General features: G+C 49.4%; 1 protein-coding gene across 1 annotated transcript in view; it reads left to right on the plus strand.

Moving 5' to 3' along the window:
• LOC8052872 (solute carrier organic anion transporter family member 74D) overlaps positions 1 to 15589 on the plus strand; it is a 47658-nt gene that overhangs the window by 31468 nt on the left and 601 nt on the right. Inside the window, exons 7-9 of the mRNA XM_029989168.4 lie at positions 1136 to 1274; positions 2002 to 2186; positions 10778 to 10842. Of these exons, the coding sequence (XP_029845028.2) occupies positions 1136 to 1274; positions 2002 to 2186; positions 10778 to 10842 (389 nt within the window). The remainder of the gene's footprint in view (positions 1 to 1135; positions 1275 to 2001; positions 2187 to 10777; positions 10843 to 15589) is intronic.

A 15589-nucleotide genomic window follows, 5' to 3' on the forward strand; every position in this document is an offset into this window, starting at 1 on the left:
AATATCACGAAACTTTGAAAAATCCGATTTTTCCAAAAGAGCAAGAAGAATGGCGTTGATTGCCTGAAAACGTCGTCGTCTTCCCTCGCTTGGAAAACAAATTCCTAATCATTTTGAGTGTTCAGGTATCGCTCCACTTCAGCAATCACTTGGTCGTCGTCCTTGAAATGCTTTTGGACACAGGAGAAGCGTTTGCACCATTTTACCACAGTGTCACAAACTGGGGCGTTGTCCCTCGTAAACATGCTTCGAAAACCGCAGAGAATTCTGTCATTGTCTTTTGTATGACACAATGTCTTTTGTATGACGTATGATCAGTTTGACTGCAGCTTTAGAGCAGCAAACAAAAACACTGCTCACAGACCTCTCAAAAACATTATTAGCTATCTTTTATCTTTGAGAGACACCAAATGGTCACAAAAGAACAATGTTTGCAGCCATGTGGTACTGTGGAACATTCTCAATTCACCAGACTGCTGATTTTATTTTGTCGATGGGCAGAAATGTTTGTTTGTTGATCTAATAGGATAATGACTTAAACGACAAGTAGGGATTCACGTGGAAGTGACAAAAATAAATTTTGGTTAAAGTTAACTTTTACTTTTTTTTTTGCTATACGCGGTACGATATAATTATGATGACTGGAAACAACAAAAAAGGATAATAAACTCCATTAACTTATAGCCAAAAAAAAAAAGAATTCAGCAATGACCCGACACACCTCATCGGCGCTTTATGGTGATGGACATGATGACACTGAACCATACTGTAAGTCACTGACAGGATGAAAACGGCAGGGAGGTCTTTCAGTTGTTCCGCCTCTAGTGCTAGCTTTCTATTTTCGATAATAACGCTTCGGTGTCTGGTTAAACTCGAGCGTGCAGCGCACCCAAAGCACGTCTCGAGGCAACGAGTGTGTGCTGAGGGTCGGACATCCAAAAAGTACGCCCTGATATTATCATTATTTCACTGATTACAGCAGTTGTCATCAAGAACGTATGTCATTTTTGTTGGGTTTTCTTTGCAAAGCACCGGTAGACCTTTTTTGCTCCTCCTTCCGCGACTTGTGCAATGATTCTCTTTTTGTCGATAACTATCTAAAGGTGACATTTTGATGTATTCTTTTCTTCCGAAGCAAGACGATTGAGAACAACTGTAACAGGGACTGCCGTTGCTCTGCAAGCATCCATCATCCAGTGTGTGACCTGAGTACAGGAACTCAGTATTTCTCGCCCTGCTTTGCGGGCTGCCCTGCTCAATCCTTAAACCTCACCGTAAGTAACTCGAGACAAGAAGACAAACAAGCCAATGCGTTTTCCTTTGTGTGTGTGTGTGTGTGTGTGTGTGTTTTGCGACACGGCTTCTTCACGGGAAAGTTGTAGCGTGCGTTCTACATAGCGGCTCAAATTGTGGGTTGAACTATGGTCCCAAAATGCGTCTCCGACTGGCGCGTTTACCGCGGCTTCATTTTATCTGCTGATAGATTTCAGACGCGTGTCGCTGCAACCGTTTGCTGTTTCAGACCACTGCGATCATGGTGGCGGCACGGTAATGGAATTAGATACGGCATCCATCGGTTCCGTTGTAGATTTGTCTGCAGCAAGAACAGAGGACAGGAACTTCAGCGATACCCGCGTGCGCGCGCCTGCTTCGCTTGCACTTGGATAACCAACCACCAGGTTTCCGATCATCTGCTGCATTACACTGAGGCTCGTGACGTAATTTGTTGCCACTTTGGAGGCACTGCTGCTAGATGCGCCCTCCAGGCTTCCTTCTACAACCTTTTAGTCGCAGCCTGAAGAGTGTGATTTCTTTAATAAAACAAAACCAGCGATTTCAACAAGACAACTTATTAGTTGCTAACACTTTTGACAAATAAACATGGCGACAAAGAGTGCATTAAGGAGAATGTTGAATTGAGACTGAGTTGTTCCCTGTATCGTAAGTCAGCATAATTGAGTTCAACTTCCTCCTTCTGTGAGCTTACCTTGTCATTTGCAGGAATTGAGGGAATGTCAGTGCATTCTTTCCGACGCCGATGCTTCACACTTCAGCAAGGGCACTGTTTTGCACGGCCACTGCGAGCAGGATTGCTGGCACGCCATGGCTACGTTCGCGAGCGTGGTGTTTGCAATTCAAGTTGTCTTTTCCACAACACTCGTTGGCTCCACGCTTCTTGTGATCAGGTACGTATATACCCTTTTCTAAATTACCCTAGGGTGCTTTCATAGGCGTCTTGCTTAGTGTCATGACACATGGCCATTTTTGTTCCCAACGCTTATTTTAATTTTTTCTTTGTTCTGGAGAGCGTGAAACAGCGTCGCTCTGCACGCGCTTTTAGCATTGACTGTGCTACGGGACATTTTGTTTTCGGCAGTTTATTTGAATTTTTCCCGTGAGCGGGTGCTATCGGCATTGGGTACTACCATAGCCTCCTCTATACTCACAAAGCCTGGCTGTTCGACGACGGAGCCATAGAGTTCCCGGTCGCTGATTTGGAGCGCGAGGAACTGGTAGCACAGATAATTTTTCAGAAAACCTGGACGTCAGCGCACAGTTTTTGCAGCGGCGAGGACCAGAAACATGGGGTTCTCAAGCCCGACGAGAAAAGAAGCGGTAGCGCGAGGAACGCGAGGAGCACAAGTCGCTCGAAAGAAGTGTGCTTTGGCGTCTCGCCTCAGCGGGCCGTCCGTCACGTGGCTCTCCTCTCATCCGTTGTCTGCCGCCCTATCTTTTCAATTTCGGTGGCCGCTTCTAGTGACGATCTGCCACGCTTTGTCAGTATTGAGGAGGCTATGGTACAACAAAGAATGTCATCACCCTAAACAGAAGGATGTTGAGGCTCGCTAAATTATCCAAGCATCAGAGAGAATGCAGGGAATGTAGGTGTACGCGCCGCACGTGCTCACCTTCCCCGTAAAAGATATTGGAACTAAATAACCAAAATAAGACCTCGACGAACGCGCCTGCAAGGTGCAGTTTGTTTTAGGTTTTTGCTTTAAAAGTTCCCGCTGCAGACGCCAGCACGCGCGGCGCGTAGACCTACATTCCCTGCATTCTTCTGGACGCTTGGGTAATTTCGCAATAGGTTTATTGCGTCCGGGCACTTTCCACAGTCTCTAAAGGCTGGATAACACAGCACCATTTCCTTACGTTTTCCAACGTTACGTATAAGTCTCCGAAACATTCGTGTCTCCAGTGTCACGTGCAAATATCTACTCTTTGAACTGGGTGCCTAAAGCGCTGGGTGGAATTAGAGCTTTATAAACAAGTGCCGCCAAGCTGGTGTATGTTGGGACGCCATTCAGTCAAAAATGGCGGAGCGTCGCCGCCAATCTAGTTTGTCGCGGCGGCGCGGCTTGCATCTACGGTAGACCAACAGCAGCGTGCTCGCAAACGCCGCAGCGTCACCGGTAGCTACAGCAGACTAATACCCAATTCACACGGCAGCGTAAAGATACCTTTAGCACAGGTACCTGTAGTAAAGGGAGCTGGAGATTATAATCACACGGCGCCTGAAGGTCCCTTTCGCTAAGGGACGTCTGCATTAAGCGGAGCTTGCCAAGCTCCCTTTACAGCTACAGGGAGTAGCCTCGAACCCACGAACTCAAAACAAAAATCACAGATGCATATATATATATATATCTTGTTTAATGCATTATAATTTATAACAAATTGAATACATATCAGTAGCAAATTATGAAATTGTTTTGAACACAAATGTGATGAAATAATACATTAACGAGGAACGCATAATCCAGCCAGCAGGTAGCAGCGGCGGCACGTGAAAAGCAATGTCTGCTACAAACCCAAATGGGATGTACCACTGCGAGCTTTTTTTTTTAGGTTGTAGACGAGTCGTCCGTCCCTCCCGCCCAAGACTTCAGTGAAAAATTTACGGAAAAAGGGAGCTGCTAAAGAGAAAAAGGTCTCCCACCTCGCAATGGAAACTCGTAAACGCAGATGATTTAGGGCCAGTGTGGCCAGACGGCTCGGACGTTTTAAAACAAGACTCATTTAGGTGTGCCTCTAGATTTAGAGAAACAAAATAATAAAGTGCCGCAAAAGCAAACACACATAATATTTACGTTTTAAGTTTGATATTTCACACACCAGAGTCAAAAATTGCGCGTCAAACCGATTTCGAGAAATAATTGTCTATCACGTGCTCCTCTTGCGGTTTAGCAGGAATGCAATTGAGATCACCTCAAAGTGCTCCGTTTATTTATCGTGTGATCAAGAACGCCATTTACTACAGGTACTTTGAGCTAAGGGACCTAAGCTAAACGCACCTTTCAGCTGCCGTGTGAATTGAGTACTTCACACATGCAGCGGCACGCTACAAGCATAGCGCTGACCTAGAGTTCCTGTATAGGCTCCCTACGGGAGTCAGAGTTCCGCGTTCATGCATGGCATGTGGATACAACTCCTCACGTGACTGAATTCGGCGAATAGCAGCGCCGCGCGTTCGAGGCGCGCGGCGCTGCTATTCGCCGGGAAACGTACGCCGGGAAACGTACGCCGGGGCGCGTGCAATGTCTACTTTGCTGCGCGACACTTGATACGGCTCCTCACGTGATCGGATCTCGGCGAATAGCGGCGAGGGCGGCATGCGGCACGTGGAATCAAACGCGCAACTCTGGCTCCCATAGGGAGCCTATAGACTTTCCAGAAAAGGGCTGCTGGCCGGTTTCATTTTCAGTGTTCGTGCATATCGCGCGTGATTTGCTCGCTTTCCGAAGCGACGCACACGCGCGTGCTGAGCTGTGGAGATCGCACGCTGAGCTGTGGATTTGTAAACATTGGAAAGGTCTATATAGGAACTCTACGCTGACCCGGCTGGCCTAGGGTGCCTACATGTCTGTCTGTCTCAGGGTGAAGACATCCATTGTTGCACTGAATGTGCCAGCGCGTGACACTCTCGCGCGCTCGGTGCGTGACTTGGGCGATGAAATGGCGTCTATGCATTAGCCAAAGCTGCGCGCTCGAGCTGAGTGACACCATATTGCGCGCACTTCAAAACGCATAAAAAAACAATTGGGCGTGAAAATGGCTGAGATGTCACCACTCAAGCAAAAGCGCGCGTGTGTATGAAGGCACTCTAGGCTGGCCTAGCGCTAAGCGCGATCTGACGGGAGCGTTCACCAGCTTTGTATAGCACCGTCAAAAGTGTTGCTCATGGCAGACGATAAGTAGCTGACGACACGTGAGCAGCACTCCATCAGCGCTTCGCTTCATGTGAGAACCGGCTTTTACGCTGCCGTGTAAATTGGGTATAATAGACCTTTTGCTAAATTGCCCAAGCACCAAGGAGCATGCTGCGAATGTAGTTACGGCGACCTGCTTTCTCCGCGGGCCAAGAAATATCACGTGAACGGCTTGGAGGGACCGAGTGTTCTGCTCAGCGCCGCCCTAGCTCACCACCAAAAGCGCGGCGGCCGCTATGGAAGGCAATGGAAGCGTGTTGAAATAACGTTGGTTTCGGATGATTTCTGTCGCATTTAATAGGGAGTATTCACTGGCGGCCATAGCTGTGTGCGCAGCTGCTGAGCGCGTGCTGATGGCGAGCTTCCACAGTTCTTTTGCAACGTGCATTCCGCACCATCAATAGTGCCGGTCTTGGCAGCCTATTGATGTGAGCTCGTCCTGAGCATGCGCTCTGAACACCACCCACAAATATGGCGTCCAGTGAATACTCCCTATAGGCAGGCGCTAATGCTAGCACATAGTGTGTATTAAATAGGGTAAAATGAGTCACTATATCATAGTTTTCTCGAGCAGAATAGTTGGTATTGTGAACTAAGCATCTATAGGGCGTACGAGTGTACAGGATGGTGCATCCAGTCCGCCTGCTGGAGCCCACTCCCGTGATCGGAATAAAATATCGAGTTAGGTGCTCCGCAGGGGGGTCGTGACGCCCTTGGTGAATATTCGAAGTGAGACATTATCGATTGGTGGTGAACTGGATACTGGCGGGGGGACCTTCGAAGTTGCATTGCACGGGGTGCGAAGGGGTTCTAGTGACGAAGCGTACGGGTTAAAAGGGGCTGCAGTCCACCAGTGCGAGCAGGCCACAGGGAGGAGGCGGACGGAGGCGAGGAGTCCGGTAGCACAGAAGTGGCTAGGAGCCGCGTGGCCGCTACTTAAAGCGCGAGACACATGCGCGAAAAATCCATCCGATCCGACGTCCGATCCGGCAATACGACTGCCTGATCCGAAAAATTTGGTCGCTTCAGACGTCGGATCGGCGATCCGACGTGCGTCCAACGCGCCAGATAGTTTCGCACGGTGGACGGATTGTCGGATGCGTCCAGCCAATGAGAGCACAGCTAGCGCGAACGTCATGATGACGTACTGGGTCTGGCGGGACGAACAAGAAAACGGGACGGGCGCCGGGAAGCCGGACGCGTGGATCCCGCTGACCCATTCGAGAAAGATGGCCCCGGCAAAGAATACACGCGCTAACGAGAACGAGCTTCTAACTTCGCTCGTGTGAGCTAAACCGTCAACCTGGGACCAGAGATCTGTGAACGCGGACCTTCGCTGGAGTGCTTGGATCTCCTGGGCGGAGCCGAACGGATCATCCTGTCGCATGCAAGGTCGGAAGCGTGTGTCTGAAACTGTCGCGTGCGGCGATTCGGAGCGGCGTTCGGACTGTCGGATCGGACGTCGGATCGGACGATTCTGCCGTCCATGTGTCTCGCGCTTAAGAACGATGTTAAAGCGGGTCCCTGCCGACTGAACAGAGGAGGTGCAGTGCTCGATAGGATGTGTGTTCGGGGGCCAAGTTGGAGCCATAAGAAGGTAGGAAGCGCGACGTTGCACTGACTGGAGGGAGGCAACAAGTTGCCTGGCTGCCGAATTCCCCACCGAGCAGCAAAACTCCAGGATGGGCGACACCAGTGTTGTGAACAGCAATCTGGGCACATCGCGACTGGCTCTTCTTGTGGACCGAATGACGAAGCCAAGGAGTCACCTTTCCCCGGACACGACGTTTAGGACGTAGCGACAGAAATCGAAATGCTGGTTGGTGACGACACCTGGGAAATGGATATGCGTTGTTCTTCAGATCTCCACTCGGTTCAGGAAAACGGTTGGAGGGGTCGAAGGTTGGCGCGAGGCAGTGATGTGCATGGTAGCGCATTTGGTTTAAGTTTAGAGGAAGTTTGTTATCTTTTGACCAAAGAAGGATGCGATCTAGATCTGCTTGTAGCTCTTTACCGAACGTACAATCGCACGACGAGAAAAGTCCTTAAAATACAGCCGATTATCGTCAAAACGACGAGAAAAGTCCTTAAAATACAGCCGATTATCGTCAAAACGTCGCCGGTCGGGGAGCGGACACACATAGATACACACGCGAAAGCGTCTGCTAGTGTGGTGAGCTACGGCGCCAGTAAACGCGGTGGCGGTTCAGCGAACTAGAGAAAGTACTAAATAAGCAAAAGCAAATACGGCGCGCTCGCGCTGCCTCGGGTCACCTGGTCGCCCCTATAAAGCCGGTCGTGGTAGTTACATGCGCTGCACGTGCTTGCGTCACCAATAGTAACGTTTCTAAAGCAAATGCCTAAAAGAAATGGCATCTTGCACGGGTGTTCGTCAACACTTTATTTTGGTGTTTTACTTCGAAGCTTTTATACGGGGAATCCGAGCGCGTGTGGCGCGTGAACATACAATCCCAGCATTCTATTTGATGCTTGGGTAATTTAGCGATTGGATGCGGGATGCGCCTTTCGCCAAAAATGGCGACGCGTCTCCGGCATCCGATAGCAGCGGCCGCGGCACGATCAAACGATGGCGGTACTTGGAAAAGTCAGGATATCCAGCGCTCTATGGTTACTACGCATCATGCGTTGCACAGATGTCGCGGTGAATCGCGACATAAGCCGACGTAGGGTTTCGTAACATTACGCAACCTAAGGGAACGGCGATGTGTGCACGGGCCTTTGAGCGTGAAACACATGCGAGCAAATATCGCTCTGCGTCGTGGCGGCCCGGTGGTGTAATCACACCTGCCGCTGACGATGATGTGATCGGATGCCGTGCCGCCACGGCATAGCACCTGCGGGGGTAGATATGGTTACGCCACACGGCGTCGAGATGTTACGCAGTTTTTGCTCACATGTGCTTCACGCTTAAGGGGCGCTGTCGTTCAACGAATTCGCCCCATTTCTCTACCCTGTGGGCATATATTGCCCTGATTATGAGATAAAATAAAACAGACTTTTCGCGACTCCAGCAAAACGGACGACACCTAACGGGAAAACACTGAACTGAACGAAATAGCTCCTTCCGCGATTTCTGCTCGCCCCTTGTCACTTTCGTGATTACATGCTGTTGGCGGTTGGCGCGACCGAACATTTTTCCCGGGAACTCTGTTGTTACTGTCGTAGCAGCGTGTTACCCTGGTCGCTCAGAACGCGAACTACCCTGCCGCGTGAACCAGTCATTGCACCTTTATTAACGTTCAGAAACACCGCATTCCTTCTGTCGGTTCCCCCGAAGGAGGACAATCCCCTGGAAGTTCGCGTATGCCAACACATCGCCGTAGGTTTGAAACGATAGTGTTGATACAAGTCGCCCGTTCAGGCGATCTAAGTTCAGGCTGTATAAACATACACATACCAATTTTTAAACGTAGTGAATGAAGATCGGGACAAAACATTTTGAGTTTAATGCTTGCCTGCTGAAACCCGAGCACTGTGCGTTCAGCTGGCACATGGAAGCGCACGACCTGTTTTAGACCGTTATATTTGCCAGATAGTGGCTACTCCTGTAGGTCGCCAGTCGCGAATACTGAAATGGGGTCTTTTTAATGAAAAGAAGCAGGTGATAAACCCCATAAACTAGCTGCTCTGACCTGTGTCGTATTTATTAAAAGCAAATTCAGGTCGTGATACCAGTCACGATCACCTCACAGGCGAAGCAAAGGCACGCTCTATCAGTTAATGGGTGGGCGAGCCGGTGCACCGTCATGCGGTCTATATTTAAAGGGGCTGTACAACGATTTTAACCTTGAAAGAATTGACATCTTTTTCTTGTGACATTGCTCGTCTTTACAAAAAGGACAGAAAACACACCTCCTTCCTTCTAAATGTTGCGATTCCGCCGCGTACTAGCGACGCAAAACTTGGAATATTCCCCGACCTGCAGCCGCGAGCGGCGGCCATGAGAAACACGCGGCGTGACGTCAAAGGGGGCCTTGTAGAAAGATAGCAAGTTGTGCGAATACCTGATTGATAAAAGGTAACTTTTCTATAAATCTTGTCGCTCCAACAGAAATATAAATGCGTCGAAAACCGGGCATCATCGGCAAAACTTTTATTATACGGAGGTTTAGTGGCGCCATCTATCCTAGGTCCCCAAAACCGTCAGCTCTATCTGCTACCGCGAACAGCCGCCAGAAGCCGGAGGGGGAGGGGGACAGAGCCGGACGGGTATGGCCAGGCTGGCCGGACCCGGATGAGACTTTCCTCCTTTCACCATATTGTTCGCGCTGCTCCCACCAGTACGTGGTCACGCGGTCGCGAGCGGATGAGTTCTCGCTGCTCACTGATGGCTCCAAAAAGAGAACTTTACCGGAACCCCGCGCGACTCCCATTGACGTCACAGCGCATGTGACTCGGAAGATTGTGAAGGAGCTGAGAGGTGCCGAAAACCTCAGTCTTTGTTCATTTTTAAAATAAAAACTAGGACATGCAGGCAAAAGCGTTTTTTCGTTCTTTAGTTCAGAAAGGCCGAGACACCAACTCCCAAATTATTTAAGCAAAACACTGAAACTGTTGCACAGCTCCTTTAAGGGTGAAGTGGGGTTTTCAGTATATCCCAAACAGACCGCTGCGTAGGTACTCGGCGTCCCACAGACCCTTACAGATGTGTCTCCACTCATCTGCGTAAAGCCTCGCATCTAATGAGCACACGCTCGTTGCATTGGCGAGAGTGGGTTCGAAGATTCAGACACGCAATCTGCTTCACGACTTTTGTATCTCATATTTCTCGGAAGAGAACATCAGCTGAGTCGCGCGGTCCTTGCAACTTAGTTGAAGCCGCGTGGAGTCCCAGTACGGAGTCTCTATGCGGAGCGCAAGTTTGTCTGCTTCTTGCACAGGGGTGGCGAGGATGTCAGAACGCCGTGCTCCTTTTGGCTGATCAAAAAAAAAAAAATAGTGGGTAGACCTTAAGGCATTTAGCATTGAGGTCTACACCCGCTATCCTTTTAATCAAAGCCAATCAGAGCTCGGCGTAGTTCTGACGTCACCGCAACTCCTGGGCAAGAAGCAGACGGACTTTCTCTCCACGTAGAAAATGTGAACAGCCAGGTCTAGAACAATATGGGATCGGAGCGTAAACTCGGAGGTACTGCTGAGTGATTTAAATGAGTAAGCGCACTGGCATGTCCGGAACATGAGGCGCACCCACACTGTTTGTACATCGTGCAAAAGACACGGTGTTGTCTGTAGACACGATAACAGAGTGATCTGCGGTCACGCGTGAATCATCACTGAAGCGCTTCGCAGATACTTGGAGCATCTCGAAAGACGGTTTTTGTGTGATCCACGTGACCGCTTCAGACGCTGTCCGCAGACAGTCTTTTGTACGATGGATTAGTGGTGTGAGCGCGGATTAAATGTCGGGAATGTGGGACATTAAGTAATGCTTTAAGAGTAACACCCAAATTAGACTGGAAAGATACGCTAATAAAAGGCTATTTATTTTGTTTAGTCGCATGGGTCATTCTGTAAGTAAATGACCGATCCCAATTTCTCACTGTCCTCAGATCACTGGAGCCAAACGACAAGAGCATCGCACTCACAGTTTTGTCAGCGATAATGAATCTGTTCGGTAAGAGACATTATTGGCATTCAGACATGATTCGAAGTATACACGCTAGTTTAAATATATAATAATAATAATATTAATAATCTTTATATATATATGTATTGTAATTAGTTTCTCGATCCTGCTACATCTATCGGCTTTCTTGATTTTGCGTTGTGCTTCTAAAACAAAGCACAGAACTCCCACAAACATTTTTCTTTTGTTGACGTCTGCATAGGACACGTAGGTGAAAATATAAACTTTCCATGGAAAAAGAAAAAAAGGAAAATTGTTAGCGCAATATTTACGTCGCGAGACGCCTTTGAGCGATCCCGTAACATAAATATTTCTCCCTCAAGAGTCGACGTCCGAAATTGGAAATTTTTTTCCGAATCACTTTTATACGCCGTGTCACTTCAGCAAGTCTGATGGCGAATTCCACTGGGCGTTTTGGAGCGCGCCGGGATCAGTCGACCAGATCCGGATTGGAGCACAAGATCCGAACGGGGTCGCGCCGCCTAGGATCCCCAGTGGAACATGACCACTGCTCCGGGATCGGCGGGTGCCTTCCCGTCATTCAACTGCCCGGGAATCCCCTTTTCGCGGCCGCCGCGGTCGTTTCGAAGACGTTTTCGCCTCGCGGCGCTAACACGTGTTCGACGCACGAGTGGCAGGAATGGCTCAGGCGCTTCTAGCGAAGATTGCCGGAATGCCCGTAGAGCCGGCAAATACCTTCTCTTCTCCTTATTGGAAAACGAACCCGCTGTCGAGCCAATGGGTAAGCAAGCGGCCATTACGAATTCTTCTGATGTCGAGACAATCTAGGAGCCCAGCCCGCGACGTGCTTCTCCTTCTTCTGAGGCGAGATGCCCCACGAGAAAAGAAGTCACGTGTGTGCGCCGAGGGCTGGCCCGGCTGGCTTCCGGTTAAATCTGCCAAAATCGTGGGAGCGACTTTTCTCGTGGCGAATTCCACGAGCCGTTTTGAAGATCGCCGGGATCGACTTTTCCGGAGCGAGCCTATTTCACTGGGCAATCGGGATCGAGACGAACGCGTTCCACTGGTCGTTTTGGATTACCTCCCGCTCCAGATCTCGATCTGGATCCGAGAAAAGTCGCTCCCCCGATTTTGGCGGATTCAACCGGAAGCCGGCCGGGTCAGCCCTCGGCGCACACACGTGACTTCCTTTCTCGCGGGCATCTCGCCTGATCTCGCCTCAGAAGAAATGGTAATGGCCGCTTGCTTACCCCTTGCCTCGACAGTCGGTTCGTTTTCCAGGAAGGAGAAGAGAAGGTATTTGCCGCGCTACGGGCATTCCGGCAATATTTGCTAGCAGCGCCTGAGCCATTCCTGCCGCTCGTGCGTCGAACACGTGTTAGCGCCGCGATTGCGAAAACGTTGTTGCTTGGAACTTGGAACCAGCCTTCTACCAGACACCTGATTTGTTTCAAAAATACCCAGAACGTTTTGGGGCAATGAATCGATCACATAGCAGGCGGTAGACAAGTAGACAGCGTTGAAAAATATTTATTCCACCGATTGTTATGAAGGCCGATGGTGTCGGTGTCGCAGTTTTGAAGCACTGTCAGTTCAGCTCAACACCACGTTACAAAAGACGGTTTGGGGTACTGCCGGTGCTAACGCAATTTCACAGTAGAAATAGGAATTGCATGAAAGAACCGGACAGAAACACTTTATACGGTGGCGTCAATGCCGAACATATATCAGCGATGTGACTTTCCTCGGTTAGGGCTATCTGCTTTGTCAGCGAATGAAGAACATCTTGATAAAATAAAGAGCGGAAAATACTCCCAGTGTCAAGCTCTCTAATTACAGCCACTGGTTGATGTCGTACCGTGGCAATTCCCGGCCCTTCGAACGCACTAGCACTTTGTAGAGTCACATTTCCAGCGATTCCGCACCGCACACGAACGAAGGTAAACAATCAAGATGGCGGAGTGTTCCCCGTGTTGTCCTCGCCGTCAGCGCGGTGTGACAGGGTTGTCGGAAAACAAATCGGGCAACACTGTTGCCGGGCGGCAGCAACATGTTGCCCGACTGTTGTTGTTGCCGCGATGTGACAGGGTCGCCGGCAACACGACTTCCCCGTGTTGCCGGATAGAGTTGTCCAACTGTCCCCTCAGTGTGACAGGGCCTTTACCCCTTGGCTCGACAGCCGGTTCGTTTTCCAGGAAGGAGAAGAGACGGTTTCGCCGCGCTACGGGCATTCCGGCAATCTTTGCTAGAAGCTACTGAGCCATTCCTGCCGCTCGTGCGTCGAACACGTGTTAGCGCCGCGATTGCGAAAACGTCTTCGAAACGACCGCGGCGGCCACGGAAAGAGGATTCCCCGGCAGTTGAATGACATGAAGGCAAATGCCGATCCCAGACCAGTGGTCATGTTCCACGGGGGATCCATCGCCGGCGCGACCCCGTTCGGATTGTGAGCTCCATTTCGGATCTGGTCAACTGATCCCGGCGCGCTCCAAAACACCCAGTGGAATTCGCCATCGGATCCAGATCGAGATCTGGAGCGGGAGCTAATCCAAAACGACCAGTGAAACATGTCGGTCTCAATCCCGATCGCCCAGTGAAATAAGCTCGCTCCAGAAAAGTCGATCCCGGCGCGCTCCAAAACGACCAGTGGAATTCGCCATGAGTGGTTGGACTGCAGCCTACGCCTGACGGGGCCAACCAAGCCGCGCCAAAGTGTATCATCACGGCGCTCGTTGTTTTCGTGTCTTTTCTATCACCGGCTTAACCAATCACGCGCACGAAATGCGCCGCGCTTTTTCCAACCCACGATCGGTTTAGCCGTCGCTTGCATAGCCCCAAATACAGCCAGCGCCACGATGAAGCACTTTCGGCAGGGCTTGATAGGCTCCGATCAGAATTAAGAGCAAAACCGGGAATAACTCGAGATATGTGCCTTGCGACGTAAATATTGCGCTTTCATCTGTTTTTTTCTCTCGAAGTTTTTTTTTTTTTTTACTTATATATTTTTTTTTGTGCGATTAAATAAAAAAACACTTTTCTTTTAAAAGTTAGGTCTTTCCTTAAGGAATGCCCATGAACTCCCTTTAGATTTTTTAATCCTTCTCTCCCAACAAGCACAGTTTTTTTAATCATAAGATTTGAGGTGGAAGCTCCGACTCCAGCGTGATTTCCCTACATTCGATAACGCTTTGGAGCCTCGCAACACCGAAGTGTTAAAGGGGCACCGACACGTCAAAATCATATCTTTTTTTATTATCCGAAACGATTGAAAACGATGCCTGGACATTACCCTCAAAATTCGAAACTCGGGAATTCAATATTTGTGAAGTAAAAAAGCATTTTCCAATTGCGAATTTGAAGTACCCGCGCGATCCGCGCCCGCCGCCACCCATTCGCCGGCGTCCCGCGAACAACCGGGTTTTTTTCCTCCGTGCTTGCCGACTATCTTTACAAGCAGACAACGCTTGGCTTTCGAGTTTGAAGTTCTATTAGGGACCCTACAGCGATCTCAATTTCTTTGAAACGGTGTGAGGTCGAAGAGAACGCGCAGTAGACCTTTGTGAGCTACGTGAGCGTTCGCGTCGCGCCGGTTCTGCGTGAAAGGCTGCCCTGGCGGAGTCCCAACCGAAACTAGGGTACACAGACCTCAAACCAAGTTGTCTTGACCGTTTCCCGATTTTCTTTTTGAAGTCTGAGAGGTCGTGGGGCTCCTAAAAAAAGATTACTTCGTCCGATTCACCAACTCATCGATCATCCTCTGCTACATGCGTCGAGCGCCGCCATGTTTTCCGAGAGAGGACAAAAAGCCAGGAGACGAAATCACTCCGGACTCCGATTTTTGGTATATTTAAAAAAGAAGGACCGTAGTGCGTTCGCAATTGCGTCGGAAATCATGTTTTACGGACGCTGCTATTTAATGTTATAGAAATGTCGCTTACAAAGCTTCTGTATTTCTTGATATTTGACGCCACAAATAAAAAGAGCCGAGGAGGTGAGGAGTGGGAGAGAAGAAGGCCAAAAATAAAAAGGCGCGGTGTTCGTCATATTTCTCTACGTTTTCTATCATCGCTGAACCAATCATAAACCAAACAGGCCCAGCGACTTGCGATTTCGAGGCTGCTTGGTTGGCCCGCTTAGCTCGCAGCGTCGGCTGCGTCTGGACTTACGCTGAAACGAATTATGCCAGGAATATTCTACTCTCACCAGGAAGCGAACAGACGACGCATCCCTCCGTTTGTACTATAGGGGCGGCTTTCCCGCGGCATTCCGAGCTCTCAATAGAGCACGCACGGTCAGCGCAAGCGATGAGGTTCGACATACTAGGAGAAGACGCTCCGCCACGAGAGGATTGCTTGCGGAAGCTTCGGGGCTGACGTCCCAATTATATTCGCCGCCATTTTCCAAAATAACTGGCGCACCCCATTACCCCTAAAGCAATGCGTATACCAGCTTTAAAAAACAACAACAACAAAAAACACTGTAAATGAGAACAAAATGGCATCATGAAATAATCTGTTAAAAGTACTTGTACTTTTCTTTGCAAGCACATTGAATTTATAGTACTTTACTTCAAGTACATTGTTCCCGGTGTATTTATACTTTACCTGAAGTACATAAGCTCCAATTTACTTTGTACTTCAAGTAATTTTTAGATGTACAGAGCGCAACACTGTTAACGTTAACAAAGCTATCGCCGGTTTTCCCAGCTTTTCTCTTTGAAACCAAGGGATGTCATCCAAGTTATTATTGCTACGGGAAGAGCTCATTTAGTTCT

This window comes from Ixodes scapularis, unplaced genomic scaffold, assembly GCF_016920785.2.
Source record: "Ixodes scapularis isolate PalLabHiFi unplaced genomic scaffold, ASM1692078v2 PGA_scaffold2__306_contigs__length_199485367, whole genome shotgun sequence".
NCBI classification, from domain to species: Eukaryota; Metazoa; Arthropoda; class Arachnida; order Ixodida; family Ixodidae; genus Ixodes; species Ixodes scapularis.